The following is a 15,717-nucleotide window of genomic DNA, read 5'->3' as shown; positions in this document are numbered from 1 at the left end:
CATGGTCAGGACATTTTTCAATGTTCTATAATATTGTCTTTGGTATCATTTTAAAGGGGACCTTCTTAGCTTTCATTCAAGCCCTGTTGTGGATATTTCTCACAAATATAGAGGTCACTTGAGCTCTTCAACCCGTCAATAACACACATCTTTCTGCAATTTTCGCCTAAACTATATACTTTCTTTTAGCCCTGTGGCATCTAGGAATATCAGGGACACAAAACACAAAAACTGGAATACTCACAGGACTGTAAAGATTCAGAAAATGTATAATATACCCATACTATTTCATTGTGTGAGGTGATTGTGAACCTTAAATTAGAAGGGCATTATTACTAAGAAACTAACTAGACCAAAGCCAGTTAGTCCATGGGTCAGACCAGATATCGATATCACCCAAGGTGACACAACTTCACTGGTGCCATTTTATTTGGTACACTAACAGAAGTAAAATAATACATGATAACCTTTCCAAATGAGCAGCTATTTCATTTTTCTTTCAGGAAACCTGTTTCTGTGCCTCTCACGATTGTGTATTTGCCCAGATTTTTACAGATATAGCATTTCAACACCCCTGGTACTGATTAGCCTAGCTTAAACTCTGGGACAGTTCTTAGTTGGCCAACAACCAAGGATAACCAGTACTGTGTACTTCCATTCATTGTGCTAAGCTAGGCTAACGTGCAGCCAGATAGCTTTCTACTAAACACATATAGAGGAAACTGGTATCTATCTTCTTGTCTCACTCTGGAGAAGATTGTAAGCTAATTCCCCATAATGTTAGCATGTTCTTTTAATGTATATGTTAATATGATTAGTTAAAGTGGCTACGAGGAACTTTCATCTTGTGTTGATTTTAGCGGCCTCATGTGGACAAAATACAGCTGTTGCATAGCAACTAGGTAATGTATCTATTTGTGGCTATGTAAGATAAATAATGGTAATATGACGCTGGTGAAGCAAAGTAAACTTTGTTTTAGTAGTGTTCATACACCTAAGTTACATGTATTTGTTTGTATGTGGCAGGTGAAAACTGACTGAATATGGCTACTGGTGAACAAGCAAGTTTTTACCCAATACCAAAGCGCCCACGGGTGGAGTGCATTATCCACTGTTCTGATGATACAGATAAGCTGGTTTCACTACAAAGTGTCGACTCATGGAGAACTCTGCTCAGGGCAGCTCACATACGAAATCATGCACCAGTTTTGAAACTGGCAAAAGACATTCCTGAGAGACAGATTCCAGCAATCTACTACCACAGAAAGTGTCGCAGTATCTTCACTATGAAGCAAATTCTTGATGGCCTCCTTGCAAAAGAAAAGAAAAGTTGTGTCTCTGCTGAAGAGAAACAATCAAAGAGAGTAGCTCGACATGCTCCAAGTACATCTAGGACTTATGATGCAGAGTGCATATTTTGTCATAAAAACAGCAAATATTCCAAGAGACAGAATACGAGAGAAGTACTGGTGCAGTGTCGAGAACTGCGAGCTGATGCAAAGATCAGGAGTGCAGCCACAAAGAAAAGGGACAGCAGAATCCTTGCCATTGTGAGTAGAGACCTTGTAGCAGCTGAAGGGCACTACCACAGGTCATGCTATAGACTTTACACCAAAGAAGAGATTTCCAAAGGAGAGGTTGCCAGCAATGAAGATGATGATGCTGCAGCCCAGTATGAAGCTGCTGTGAATAAGGCATACAATGGGCTGTTCCTCTTCATGAGGATGGAGCTTTTTGGCAATCCTCAAGTGATGACAATGACTGATCTCTCTTCTAGACTGGTAGCTTCAATGAACTCCCAAGGCATTGCCCAAGTCAAGGAATCAACCAAGAAGCACATAAGGCGAAACCTGGAGAGTGAGTTTGCTGGAGCCTTGCAGATATTCCCTGATGAGAAAGGAAAATTCCTCCTCTATCCCGATAACTTGTCCATGAGGGAACTTGCCAAAGAAAATCAGTCTCTCAAAAGGGAGCTGCAGACCCTGAAAAGTGTCAGTGCACAAGATGTTATAGCCAAAGCAGCCATCAAATTGAGAGCAGACATTAAAAGTCAAGATGTTCCTCAAACCTGGCCGCCTGAAGTCAAACCAGAAGCAGAATGTCCTACCATTCCAGAGTCGCTCATTATCTTCCTGTACTCTCTACTCACAGGCTCAAATGATCCTGATCATGCATCCCAGAGAGTGCAGTGCCTTCTGCAGTCATTTGGCCATGACATAGTATATGCAGTGACATGTGGAAATACCAAGCCTTCCAAGCACATTGTTCTGCCATTCAGTGTCAAATCGTTGACAGGAAATGTAGAGTTGATAAACATCCTCAACCGACTTGGTCACAGTGTGTCCTATTCACAGATGGAAGAGATCAACACTGCCCTGTGTCTCCAGAAACTCTCATCATCAGGGAGTGGCATTGCCCTTCCAGCTAACATCCATCCTGGCATATTCACAACTTTAGCCTGGGACAATATCGACCGTCTTGAAGAAACTGTCAGTGGTGAGGGAACATCTCACAGAGTCAATGGGATTGCTGTGCAAGCAAAGCCAGTCAACCCACTTCCTGTCCAACCCATGCCCACTGTTCCCAAAACAAAGAAGAGAAGCATTGATGGACCCCCACCAATGTTACCAACTTACAATGCTGGACAACGGGTAGGGCCACCACAAAGCAAAAAGTCAGATGCCGATACTGCAGCCAATACTAAGCTTGCCAGAGAGAAAAACCTTCTTTGGGTCCTAGCACGCATGTCACAACAAGAAGAACAGTCAGTCAGCAGCTGGACAGGCTTCAACATCCTGACTCAAGGAGAGATGACGGTCATCCCCGACAATATAGGCTATCTGCCTACCATCAATGCGCCAGCGACACAAATGTCTACTGTCAACGAGGTGCTTAACCAGTCACTGAGCATCATGCAGTGCTTAGGCCTGAGGAAGATTGTCTGTGTCTTTGACCAAGCCCTGTATGCGAAGGCTGTCGAGATCACATGGAAACACCATGACAAGTTCCATGATATCATCGTTAGGCTTGGGGTATTCCACACCATCTGCACACTGCTGGCAATAATAGGAAAGCGTTTCCAAGATGCTGGACTCAAAGACCTCTGCATTGAGTCTGGCATGATTGCAGAAGGCTCAATTGCTGGTGTTATGGATGGCCGCAAGTACAACAGGGCAGTGCGACTACACAAGCTCCTGTATGAGGCTCTCATGTGACTGACCTTGAATGGTTTCCTGTCCTGTTGGAAGAAACTCACAGGAATGACATGGTTCACCTGAATGAGACACTGAAGACCATTGACAGCCTTGGGAAAGAAGTCTCACAACATGCTTTGAAGGAGGTCCTCGAGAACAGCTCTTGTACACGCATCATGGATCTATTTGAAGTCTACCGTGAGTTCCTTAGAGGTGGAAACGGCAGCCTCTCGAACTTCTGGATGTCCTATTTGGACATGGTTGAAATCTTGTTGGGGCTCATCCGAGCATCCAGAGAGGGAGACTGGATGCTACACTCGGCTAGCATTCGAGCAATGATCCCATGGTGCTTTGCTTATGACAGGATGAACTATGCACACTACCTCCCCTACTACTACTGTTCCAGAAAATTGAGCAGTTCACCTGTCGGATGTATGTTGCTAATAGCAGCACTGCTGAGGTGAACAAACTGCGTTACCAGCTCTTCTGCACCAAAAGGGGAGAGGTTGAGTCCAGCCAGCTGCCACCATGTAGAGACTGTCTCTTTATGCATGTTCAACGAGCCAACTATCAGGCAGCAATATGGAAGTGCTGTCTGCAGGCTAACCCTGTGGTGCCAAGCCCTACTGAGTATGGATGGACAGACGATGAAGGCAAGCTGGCCATTTACTGGATGCGCTCCCCACCTGCACCAGATGTGGTCTTGGAAATGCTAACGTGCAAGTGTGTGCATTCATGCAAAATGCCAAGCTGCATGTGCCTGTCAAATGGACTTCCATGCACAGACATGTGCAGGTTACAGACCTGCAGTAACCAAAAACAGCAGGATGGTCCAGAACTGGACTTTGAACTTGGGGAGTCAGATGATGAGAGAAACGAGCAGTTTGATGAATGACAGTGTGATGATTCTGATGGTATTACTGTGGTAGTAGTCTATTGATGCACAGGATGTTGATTCTGGACTTGGTTACCCAGAGCTTGATAACAATAATGTAACCATATTCACATATACCCATTACCCTACCCATTACTATTACATATACCCACTAATGATATGGGATTACATGTATCATTGACTAAGTATATGTAAATGTCAATGTTGTTTAAAATATTAAAATAGTTCATTACCTCACTATGGTATTCCTTTTTATCATGTATTTTGATTGTGTATTTAAACAAATGTATAGAGACCAGTTTGTGACCTAACTGGCTTTGGTCTAGTTCTCATTTAAGGCTCACAATCACCTCACACAATGAAATAGTATGGGTATATTATACATTTTCTGAATCTTTACAGTCCTGTGAGTATTCCAGTTTTTGTGTTTTGTGTCCCTGATATTCCTAGATGCCACAGGGCTAAAAGAAAGTATATAGTTTAGGCGAAAATTGCAGAAAGATGTGTGTTATTGACGGGTTGAAGAGCTCAAGTGACCTCTATATTTGTGAGAAATATCCACAACAGGGCTTGAATGAAAGCTAAGAAGGTCCCCTTTAAAATGATACCAAAGACAATATTATAGAACATTGAAAAATGTCCTGACCATGAGGCTAAACCAGGATATGCACCAGCGTCTAAAATGCAATTTAGTTTAGCGGGTGGTTAACTTCATGAGCTGATAACTGTGATACAGCTGCCACTCAGGAATGGTTATCATACCAAAATATCATCTACAGACATGGATCCTTTCAAAAATTATAAGTAAGTTTTGCCACCTTGAGTGTACCGAAATATCGTCTGGCCCATGGACTAATCAGCTCTTGACTATTTTGTTATTGTTTTCCATCTATCCGTAGGAAGTTTTTCATGAGAAGCCAATGGTCTTACCCAACATGTATGACAGGTAGGTGGCCAGTTTTACTTTTGACTCCAACATTTCAAATGCATTACTTAAATATTCTTTGTCCTTCTCTTTCTGTAATGAACATTGTTACTGACCTTAGGTATGAAAAGAGTGTTGCAAACTTTCCTCCACAGTCTAAACTCTGACGTGGCTTCCAGTAAGGAAGCAAGTGATGGCTATGAGACCTTGCCGAGTAGCGGAAAGGGGGATGGAAAACACCGCAAACACCACCGCAAGTCTACCCGTACACGCTCACGCCAAGAAAAGACCAGCAAACCCAAACTGAGCATGCTCAATGTGAGTCATGAGACCATTTCTGACCATTGTGTAGTGTCTTGTCCCGTGAATGGCTTTGTCCCTGTCTCTGATTGCTGCGTTTAACCAAATAGAGCATGACCCCACCCCCCACAGGTTTGCAACACTGGTGATAAAATGGTGGAATGCCAGCTGGAAACCCACAACCACAAAATGGTGACATTCAAATTTGACTTGGATGGAGACGCTCCAGAGGAAATTACCACATATATGGTGATATATCATAACTCTGACGTAGTTTTCTTTGTCAATTTTCTGTCAGTGTGGTTACATGCCATGTTTCATAGTTGTTGTTGATATCAGTCCTACAAAGCAAATGTTTTGTCTGTAGGTGGAGAATGGTTTCATCCTACTGATAGAGAAGGAGGTCTTCATTGACCAGCTAAAGGACATTGTAGACAAAGCTGAAGATATGCTGAATGAAGACATGGAGGGGGAGACAGCATCTACCCTGGGTGGTAGTCCTCAACAAGGCCATATTTCTGAAAGCCTAGTGGGAGAGGTAAGGGCATTGGATATACATATATCAGCCAAAACATTAAAACCACCTGCCTAATATTGTGTAGGTCCCCCTCGTGTCACAAAAACAGCTCTGACCCATCGAGGCATGGACTCCACAAGACCTCTGAAGGGGTCCTCTGGTATCTGGCACCAAGACATTAGCAGCAGATCCTTTTAAGTCCTGTAAGTTGCGAGGTGGGACCTCCATGGATCGGACTTATTTTGCCAGCACATCCCACAAATGCTCTATAGGATTGAGTTCTGGGGAACTTGGAGGCCAAGGTAACACCTTGAACTCTCTGTCATGTTCCTCAAATCATTCCTGAACAATGTGTGTAGTGTGGCAGGGCGCATTATCCTGCTGAAAGAGGCCACTGCCATCAGGGAATACCATTGCTATGAAGGGGTGTACCTGGTCTGCAACATGTTTAGGAAGGTGGTATGTGTCAAATTGACATCCACATGAATGCCAGGACCCAAGGTTTCCCAGTAGAATATTGCCCAGAACATTACACTGCCTCAGCCAGCTTGCCCATAGTGCATCCTGGTGCCATCTCTACCCCAGGTAAACGACCCACACCCACCCGGCTGTCCACATGATGTAAAAGAAAACATGATTCATCAGACCAGGTCACCATCTTTCATTGCTCCATGGTCCAGTTCTAACACTCACATGCCCATTGTAGGTGCTTTTGGTTGGACAGGGGTCATCATGGGAACTCTGACTGGTCTGCGCCTATGCAGCCTGATTTGGAAAAAGTTGGGATGCATTGTGTGTTCTGACACCTGTCAGTCATAGCTGTCAATCATAACTTATTCAGCAGTTTGAGCTACAGTAGCTCTTCTGTGGGATCAGAGCAGACGGGCTAGCCTTCGCTCCCCACACACATCAATGAGCCTTGGGCGCCCATGACGCTGTCGCCGGTTCACCTGTTGTCCTTCCTTGGACCACTTTTGGTAGGTACTGACCACTGCATACCGGGAACACCCCACAAGACCTGCTGTTTTGGAGATGCAATGACCCAGTTGTCTAGCCATCACAATTTGGCCCTTGTCAAAGTCACTGAGATCCTTACACTTGCCCATTTTTCCTGCTTCCAACAAATCAACTTCAACAAGTGACTGTTTACTTTTAATGTTTTGGCTGATCGGTGTTGCCCTGTGTGTGTGTGTGTGTGTGTGTGTGTGTGTGTATGCGTGTGTGTGCGTGTGTGTGTGTAGTGTGTGTATATATATATATATATATATATATATATATATATATATAAAATCCAGTGAGTCAAGTAAATTCTTTATGAGTCAGTACAAGCCTGTTTCATACCATAAGCAGTCATCAGCTGTCAATAAAGCTACTCCGGAAACTCGGAGTAGCTTTATTGACAGCTGATGACTGCTTATGGCATGAAACAGAAACAGGTTTGTACTGTCTCATAGAGAATTTACTTGACTCACTGGATTTATATATATATCCCCATCCATCCATCCATTATCAAACCGCTTATCCTGCTCTCAGGGTCGCGGGGATGCTGAAGCCTATCCCAGCAGTCATCAGGCGACAGGCGGGGAGACACCCTGGATAGGCCGCAAGGCCATCACAGGGTTCTCTCTCTCTCTCTCTCTCTCTCTCTCTCTCTCTCTCTCTCTCTCTCTCTCTCTCTCTCTCTCTCTCTCTCTCTCTCTCTCTCTCTCTATATATATATATATATATATATATATATATATATATATATATATATATATATATATATATATATACACACTACCGTTCAAAAGTTTGGGATCACATTGAAATGTCCATATTTTTGAAGGAAAAGCACTGTACTTTTCAATGAAGATAACTTTAAACTAGTCTTAACTTTAAAGAAATACACTCTATACATTGCTAATGTGGTAAATGACTATTCTAGCTGCAAATGTCTGGTTTTTGGTGCAATATCTACATAGGTGTATAGAGGCCCATTTCAAGCAACTATCACTCCAGTGTTCTAATGGTACAATGTGTTTGCTCATTGGCTCAGAAGGCTAATTGATGATTAGAAAACCCTTGTGCAATCATGTTCACACATCTGAAAACAGTTTAGCTCGTTACAGAAGCTACAAAACTGACCTTCCTTTGAGCAGATTGAGTTTCTGGAGCATCACATTTGTGGGGTCAATTAAACGCTCAAAATGGCCAGAAAAAGAGAACTTTCATCTGAAACTCGACAGTCTATTCTTGTTCTTAGAAATGAAGGCTATTCCATGCGAGAAATTGCTAAGAAATTGAAGATTTCCTACACCGGTGTGTACTACTCCCTTCAGAGGACAGCACAAACAGGCTCTAACCAGAGTAGAAAAAGAAGTGGGAGGCCGCGTTGCACAACTGAGCAAGAAGATAAGTACATTAGAGTCTCTAGTTTGAGAAACAGACGCCTCACAGGTCCCCAACTGGCATCTTCATTAAATAGTACCCGCAAAACACCAGTGTCAACATCTACAGTGAAGAGGCGGCTGCGGGATTCTGGGCTTCAGGGCAGAGTGGCAAAGAAAAAGCCATATCTGAGACTGACCAATAAAAGAAAAAGATTAAGATGGGCAAAAGAACACAGACATTGGACAGAGGAAGACTGGAAAAAAGTGTTGTGGACGGATGAATCCAAGTTTGAGGTGTTTGGATCACAAAGAAGAACGTTTGTGAGACGCAGAACAAATGAAAAGATGCTGGAAGAATGCCTGACGCCATCTGTTAAGCATGGTGGAGGTAATGTGATGGTCTGGGGTTGCTTTGGTGCTGGTAAGGTGGGAGATTTGTACAGGGTAAAAGGGATTCTGAATAAGGAAGGCTATCACTCCATTTTGCAACGCCATGCCATACCCAGTGGACAGCGCTTGATTGGAGCCAATTTCATCCTACAACAGGACAATGACCCTAAACACACCTCCAAATTGTGCAAGAACTATTTAGAGCAGAAGCAGGCAGCTGGTATTCTATCGGTAATGGAGTGGCCAGCGCAGTCACCAGATCTGAACCCCATTGAGCTGTTGTGGGAGCAGCTTGACCGTATGGTACGCAAGAAGTGCCCATCCAACCAATCCAACTTGTGGGAGCTGCTTCGGGAAGCGTGGGGTGCAATTTCTCCAGATTACCTCAACAAATTAACAGCTAGAATGCCAAAGGTCTGCAATGCTGTAATTGCTGCAAATGGAGGATTCTTTGACGAAAGCAAAGTTTGATGTAAAAAAAATCTTATTTCAAATACAAATCATTATTTCCAACCTTGTCAATGTCTTGACTCTATTTTCTATTCATTTCACAACATATGGTGGTGAATAAGTGTGACTTTTCATGGAAAACACAAAATTGTTTGGGTGATCCCAAACTTTTGAACGGTAGTGTATATATATATATATATATATATATATATGTAGCGAGAGAGAGAGAGAGAGAGGTTTAAAAGACTTGGACATTCTTAAGTTTCTTGTTTAATTCATTAGAGACAACCAACCTAGTGTTTAAGTAATGTGGTCTGTCTGTGTGTCTGTCTGTGTGTCTGTCTATCTGTTTCTTTATAGAGTCAGCTGCCGGGAGTGTCTCAGGTTGTCTATCAGCAGAATGGTAAGTTAGTTTCTCTTAGAAGTGCAGTCATCTATTAACCTCACAATGCCTTTATTTATTTTTTTCATAAGTCCACAAATGGCTTCAAGGGACTGTCTGGGTCGGACATGAGCCGCATCTACATTGGTTGAGTGAGTAATGTAGTACTTTGTAGAAATCTGTCAGCAGACTCAGACCCAAACTCTCGGCATGCAGTTCTTCATACAGGAAAACGTTGGTTTATCATCTGCCCTGTGGAGGAGACCCCCACGTCCAGCCAGGACACTCCATCTGATGCCACCATGGCCCAGTCCCCCGGGAGCTCGGCCACCGCCCAGCCTGCTGACGGCGGCACTGCAGGCACTGCTGCAGCCAGAGGTGACTTTGTTTGCAGAGTACCATTTCAGCATACCATTTGGTAGCTCCATGGAAAAACAGGCACAATGGCGCTATCTTGTGGCAGCTAAATGACAGACCTTCTGCTGTCCTGTCGTGGGTATCACAGACCTATGATGATCTATTTAAACAATTGAATAAGAAGAACATATCCATGGCAATCATATGAATATGCAACTTAAAGTAGTGCTTTTCCTGCAAAAAATTATACTAACCATTTAAATGGTTGTAAAAAAAATCTTACAGCCCTACAAATTCTGCTATGATGTGGTCTGAACACAACGGTAGGTCCCATGTGGGAATATACGCCTTGGGAGCCAATTCCATTTGGATCCATCCAAGTTAAGCAGTTTAATTGGCTGCTAAGCCATATATTCCCACGTGGGAGCCGCTGCTAAGATTAGCATATTCATACGATTCCTGTGGATATTATCTTCATTTAATTGTTTAGTGGATGAACTTATTGTTCCTTTTAAAAAGAAAAAAAAATTCAGCTTTTGCGTCTTCTTTGTTTTATGTTTGGAATGATGTCTTGAATGTCTCGAAAGTAGTTTGCACGTCCTCACATTGACTCCTCTTTTTCCATTTTATATTATTTTGTTTTCCTTGCCGCAGAGGAAGGGTCATCTTCAACAATGTCTGGTGGAAGTGGAGGCTTTACTTTTGAAAGCTACGGATTTTGTAGTCCTCCAATTATGTCCAACACAGACCCACTCTTCTTGGCCACTTTGTCCCCTCCTGTCTCCGCACCCCCGGCCCTTCAGTCAGAGGAGCACATCGGCAGCTCCGGTCAGTCCGATGTGCAGCAGGCCCAGCCGGCGGGGGTTCCTACTCGGGCCCCTTCGGCCCCTCACAGCCTGCCCATGGAGGAGTCACAGGGGCTGCCCCTGCTCTCCATCTCCCCCATCCATGCTGCTCAGCAGATGGCAGAGGTGAGCTGTGCATCATCTGTGGTTGAAGAAGTGCACTGCTGCCCACTGGTCATGCCCCTATCTCTGGATGTGAGCGGTGCACAGGGTGGCTCAGCACTCACTCCTCCAGTCCAGGAGCCAGGCAAAGCCAGAGATCCGCTGTCTGTCTCCTACCCATCTGCAGCTCGGGGTGACCGACCCCAGCACCCCGTGGTGCTGCAGCAGCCCTTTGCCAGTGTGGGTGCAGCCAAAGTTCCCTCACTGCCTCAGAGTCCAGGGCCGTCCCAACACACTGCAGGTCCTGGTGAGTCGGATGGTGAGGGTCGCATGGCTCGAGGTGGCTTTGTGGACTGCACCATAAAGACTCTAGATGAGAAACTGAGGAACCTGCTCTACCAGGAGTATGCTCCAATGTATCCATCAGGCAGCATAGCAGAGACACCCGGCTCAGGCACAGAGTACGTCCACTCTCCACCTGGTCCAGACAGTGCCACAGGGGGGTCGGGAAACAGCACACCAGTACCAATGGGCGAGGGACGCTACAGGGCCGGAGAGCAGTTGGTAAGTGTGGAAAAGTCATCCTTTGTTTCTGAAAAAGTCTTTTTTTTTTTAAAGAAATTGCACAGACAGCCTTTTTCAGAGTCAAACCAAAATTGGAACACTAGTATTTTCTAATGTCGCTTATTACTTCCAATTTGTCTCTTTCTACTGAAAAAAAGCACATAAGGTAGAATTCAATTTTAAAAATTCTCTTTTTAAAAGAGCTCCCCTTAGTTCTCTCTCTCAGCCCATCTTTTTTCTGCTGCTTATGATGTCATCAGACACACTGATTTACATATATCGCCAATCAGATCCCACTCCTACTGCCAACCTGTTTTCACTTGTCAATCAAAAGCCAGCTCATGAATATCCACAAGGACTAGACCACACCTACACAATTCTTCAGACAACTGAGAACAGTTATAGATAAAGGGATAAAAAAACACAATATTAGCTATTTACAAATAAAAAATGCTGCAGAAAGTTTTTTTTATACCTTGTTCAAGGTTTATAGACATGAAAAGTTAATTCTGATTACTGAATTCAGTCTGGCTTTAAAGGGATAATAATAATAACAATAATAATAATAATGAACTTCTTCATAGAAATGAACATCCATTTTGTTACTGTCTATCACTGACTATGGTAAAACAATAATGATTCAATTCACTCTCCATTAATTCATGACAGTCTTTACTTCTGAAAGCATTTGAATTGTGATAAACGGCGTTGGTAGGAGACCTATCGTGAAAAAAAAAAAACCTCAAGATGCTCACGTGGACCATGATGGGAACTGACGAGTTTTACTTTGAGTCAGCAGCGGTTGGTCCACCAGAGAGCACATGCAGAACTTCCTCTCTGGTCCAACAAAGTTAGCATATTAACGCAAGATAGTAACACATTTATTTAGCTAGCAATCAGTAATTGGCCCACCAGCGAGAATAAGCGGAAACCTCCTCTCTGGTGGACCAACAAGCATTGAAGATAGTCACTAGCAAAAAATAGTAATCTTACAAACAGCAGAGATCTTTGAAATGGCCACTTTAAGTCCTTGTGTATATTTTTCAAAATCAGTACTTCCCTCTCTTTCTCAAACTGCGACTAAAACTGTTATAAGCATTCAGAAATGTTGTTACACCATCTTAGCAACTTTGAGCAACTGTTGCCATGCTTTTGAGAACCTTATGACAGGACTGATGACACCATTAACAATATTTAATGCTCTTGATTTTTTCCCCTCTTTTTTGATCCTTCATTTTCTTACCCTCCTTAGCCACAAATTCCAGAGAGAATGGATAGTTTGAGCACACTCAGTGACTCAGCTGTGTGTGGTACGTACAGCATGCGCTAATCTATCAGTCTAACACCTCTGTGGGATTGAACGTGAACGCCGTCACTAATTTCTGTTTAAAGTTATGCGTTACCATTGGCTTGTTGCCACAGAGTACATCAGTGTTTAATGTTGTGGTAATTTCCCTGCAGCATCCATGTCAAGAAGACATTTTCCCCACTCCGCCTCCTGCTCTGGAACAAGAGGCAAATTTAAGGTGCGAGATTGATTGGTAGAAGAAGTGCCTTTCGGATTAGTTCATCTGTAATAACTATTACACAAACATAACCAATACAGGCTTCAAAAGGCATGTGTTCTTTTGTTTTCTGTAGATCATCTCTGCTGCTCCTGAGGCAGTCACCAGACGAGATGTGAAGCAGAGGAGCTGGAGCAGCGCTGCCTCACCAGCACACCCTACAGCTCACATTGGAGATGCTGGCCAGGTGGGGGCTATGGCCACCTCCACCACAATCGGCCGTTTTTCTGTGGTCAGCACCGAGGATGACATCACGCTGAGGACCCGCAGCAGTCGCTACTCAGCCCCACCAGACTTCTATCTGGACACGCCCCCTTCCCTGGCGAAGCGTAGCTCCCTTCCACGTGCCCTGACCTCCACGTCTGTTCCTGTGGATGTAACAGTCCATGGTCGTTTCCTCTCCTCTGACTCGGGGGCCGAGAGCAGCCCTGCCAAACTGGCGGCTGCCACACCATCCCGACAGGCTCGCTCAGAGCGCAGAGGAAGTGACCTCATGAAGAGGGCGGTGGCTTTCCTCCGCCGCTCAGGACGCAGCAGCAGCGTGCAGAGCTCTGATTCTCCAAGCCGGCATGGAGGCTTGCATGGCTCGGCCAATGCCAGCAGCGACAACGATTCGGAGATGGAGGACTCAGATATGAAGAGGGAACTGCAGAGACTCCGAGAGAAGTGAGCCATGCTTTTGGTTTAGCTCAGGGTTTTATTTAGTAGGCTGCACAGAAAGTCACTTGTGATTTCTAACATTGTAATTCACCTTGAATTCCTTCATACATCTCCTCAGGCATCTGAAGGAGATCTCCGAGCTGCAGGCCCATCAGAGAGGAGAAGTAGAGCTGCTGTATCACCGCCTTGGTAAAGCCCCTCCCCCTGGCCTAGGCCTCTCACACACAGCACCTCCCTCAGGACGAAGGAGGAGATCCAGCAAGCACAAACTGAAAGCCGGCAAACTCCTCAGCCCTCTTGTCCAGCAGTTTAGAAATGTGACAACCAAAACTAGTGATTCCAGTAAAACCAGTGAGTATCTATCAAGCAAATGTGGTATTTCAAAGTGAATATGTACAATGGGTCCAAAGCAGGAGTAAGCAACACTGATGTTTTATCCATTGAAAGGACTGTTCAGAATTTTTGAAGTCCATTCCTCTTTGCTAATGTAGTACAAAGGTAGGTTTCATTTTCACTGTCATCCATCTTTTTCTTCATACTGGACACGCAGCTCAAGCCCCTTCAATCCAACTAATGGGGGACAAATCCACAATCCTTGTTCAGTGCAAAAAAAACAAAAACACTCTACTGTTCATCCAAGTCAAGTCAATTTCATTTGTATAGCCCATATCACAAATTACAAATTTGCCTCAGTGGGCTTTACAGCTACACAACATCCTGTCATTAGACCCTCGCATCAGATAAGGAACAACTCCCTAAAAAAGAAATAAAAAAAAAACTTTAATGGGGAGAAAAAAAAATAGGAAGAAACCTCAGGGAGAGCAACAGAGGAGGGATCTGTCTCCCAAGACGGACAACGTGCAATGGATGTTGTGTTTACACAATTAACAGCATTTTACAACATTTGAAAGATGATAACAGAATTATAATGGAATTATAAAATATATGAAGAATATGTTGAGGAGGATGCCAAGCAGTGTCCAGACGCCGCCGGAACAGCCCAGGACACGAGCTACGCGACCAGCATCACCATGTAGATGAAAAGAGGGGGGAAAAAAATCCAAAACTTGCATCATGCTACAGCAGCCTATCATTGCAACAACAAAAAATCCCCCCCCCCCCCCATTTTTCTCCCCAATTGTACTTGGCCAATGACCCCAGTCTTCCGAGTCGTCTCGTCCCCTCTCCGATCCGGGGAGGGCTGCAGACTATCAAACGCTTCCTCTGATACATGTGGAGTCGCCAGCTGCTTCTTTTCACCTGTCAGTGAGGAGTTTCGCCAGGGGGACGTGGCGCATGGGAGGATCACACTATCCAAATCTTCGCTAGCCACTTGGCTCTTTCCTCGCAGTTACTAGGGAATGAATGGAAACTTTAAAAAGAGAATTATAGCGTGCCGAATTCACACAATGTGGCACACAACAGTGCTCAGTGGAGCCTGATTCACGGTGTTGATACTTGAACGCCCCTTTTTGCCCTGTTTGATTCATTGATTTTTACTAATGATTCAGTAGAGCGTAAGCATCCAGTTGTACCGGAAGTTCTTATGCAAACAGACACACCCGGAAGTTCCGCAACGCCACATTAATACCTACACGGTAGAGGCTAGTTCCCATCGATGCAGAGAACGGTCAACTGAGCATGTGCAAGTACTCGTTGCCTCCGTTGTTCGGGTAGGTTAAGGTTAGGGTTAGGGCGGGGTTAGGGTTAAAGTTAGCTAATCAGACGCAGAGTAGGGGTGGGTCTTCCTAGAATCCTAGCGCCTGGATGCTACGCGGGGCGTGTGGAGGCATGGTAGAGGCATTTCGCGCATGCTCAGTTGACCGTTCTCTACTCCATTTCCGTTCTCTGCATCGACGGGAACTAGCCTCTACCATTAATACACCGAGTCTATTGTGTCTGTAGGGATGGCTGACCAAGCCAGAGGTAACACCGCGATTCGAACCGATGATCCCCGTGTTGGTAGGCAACAGAATAAACCGCTACGCTAAGTGGACACCCCTATCATAGCAAATTTGAGTATCATTTTAAAACTTTGCAAATTTTTTCCCCCGTCGGTTATGGAAGTTTCTTACCGTGCTACTTCCTGCAACATAGCCTACATGCAGGAGTCACCCCACTGCAAACACTAAGCAGGAAAAAAGCAATTGAAACGAATGTAAATTTTAATTTTGAATTTGATAGACTGTTTTAGTATCA

At 44.3% G+C, this 15,717-nt stretch overlaps 1 protein-coding gene across 1 annotated transcript in view; it reads left to right on the top strand.

The window, feature by feature from the left end:
• Nucleotides 1–15,717, top strand: part of wnk2 (WNK lysine deficient protein kinase 2) — a 42,935-nt gene that overhangs the window by 23,672 nt on the left and 3,546 nt on the right. Inside the window, exons 14-24 of the mRNA XM_056300804.1 lie at nt 4,989–5,035; nt 5,170–5,332; nt 5,447–5,563; nt 5,682–5,852; nt 9,404–9,446; nt 9,642–9,803; nt 10,437–11,293; nt 12,546–12,603; nt 12,755–12,819; nt 12,935–13,524; nt 13,637–13,869. Coding sequence (XP_056156779.1) covers nt 4,989–5,035; nt 5,170–5,332; nt 5,447–5,563; nt 5,682–5,852; nt 9,404–9,446; nt 9,642–9,803; nt 10,437–11,293; nt 12,546–12,603; nt 12,755–12,819; nt 12,935–13,524; nt 13,637–13,869 — 2,506 coding nt within the window. The remainder of the gene's footprint in view (nt 1–4,988; nt 5,036–5,169; nt 5,333–5,446; nt 5,564–5,681; nt 5,853–9,403; nt 9,447–9,641; nt 9,804–10,436; nt 11,294–12,545; nt 12,604–12,754; nt 12,820–12,934; nt 13,525–13,636; nt 13,870–15,717) is intronic.

This window comes from Lampris incognitus, chromosome 2, assembly GCF_029633865.1.
Source record: "Lampris incognitus isolate fLamInc1 chromosome 2, fLamInc1.hap2, whole genome shotgun sequence".
Classification (NCBI taxonomy): Eukaryota; Metazoa; Chordata; class Actinopteri; order Lampriformes; family Lampridae; genus Lampris; species Lampris incognitus.
The sequence above is the reverse complement of the archived record's forward strand: the minus strand, read 5'-3'. Positions and strand labels throughout refer to the sequence as shown.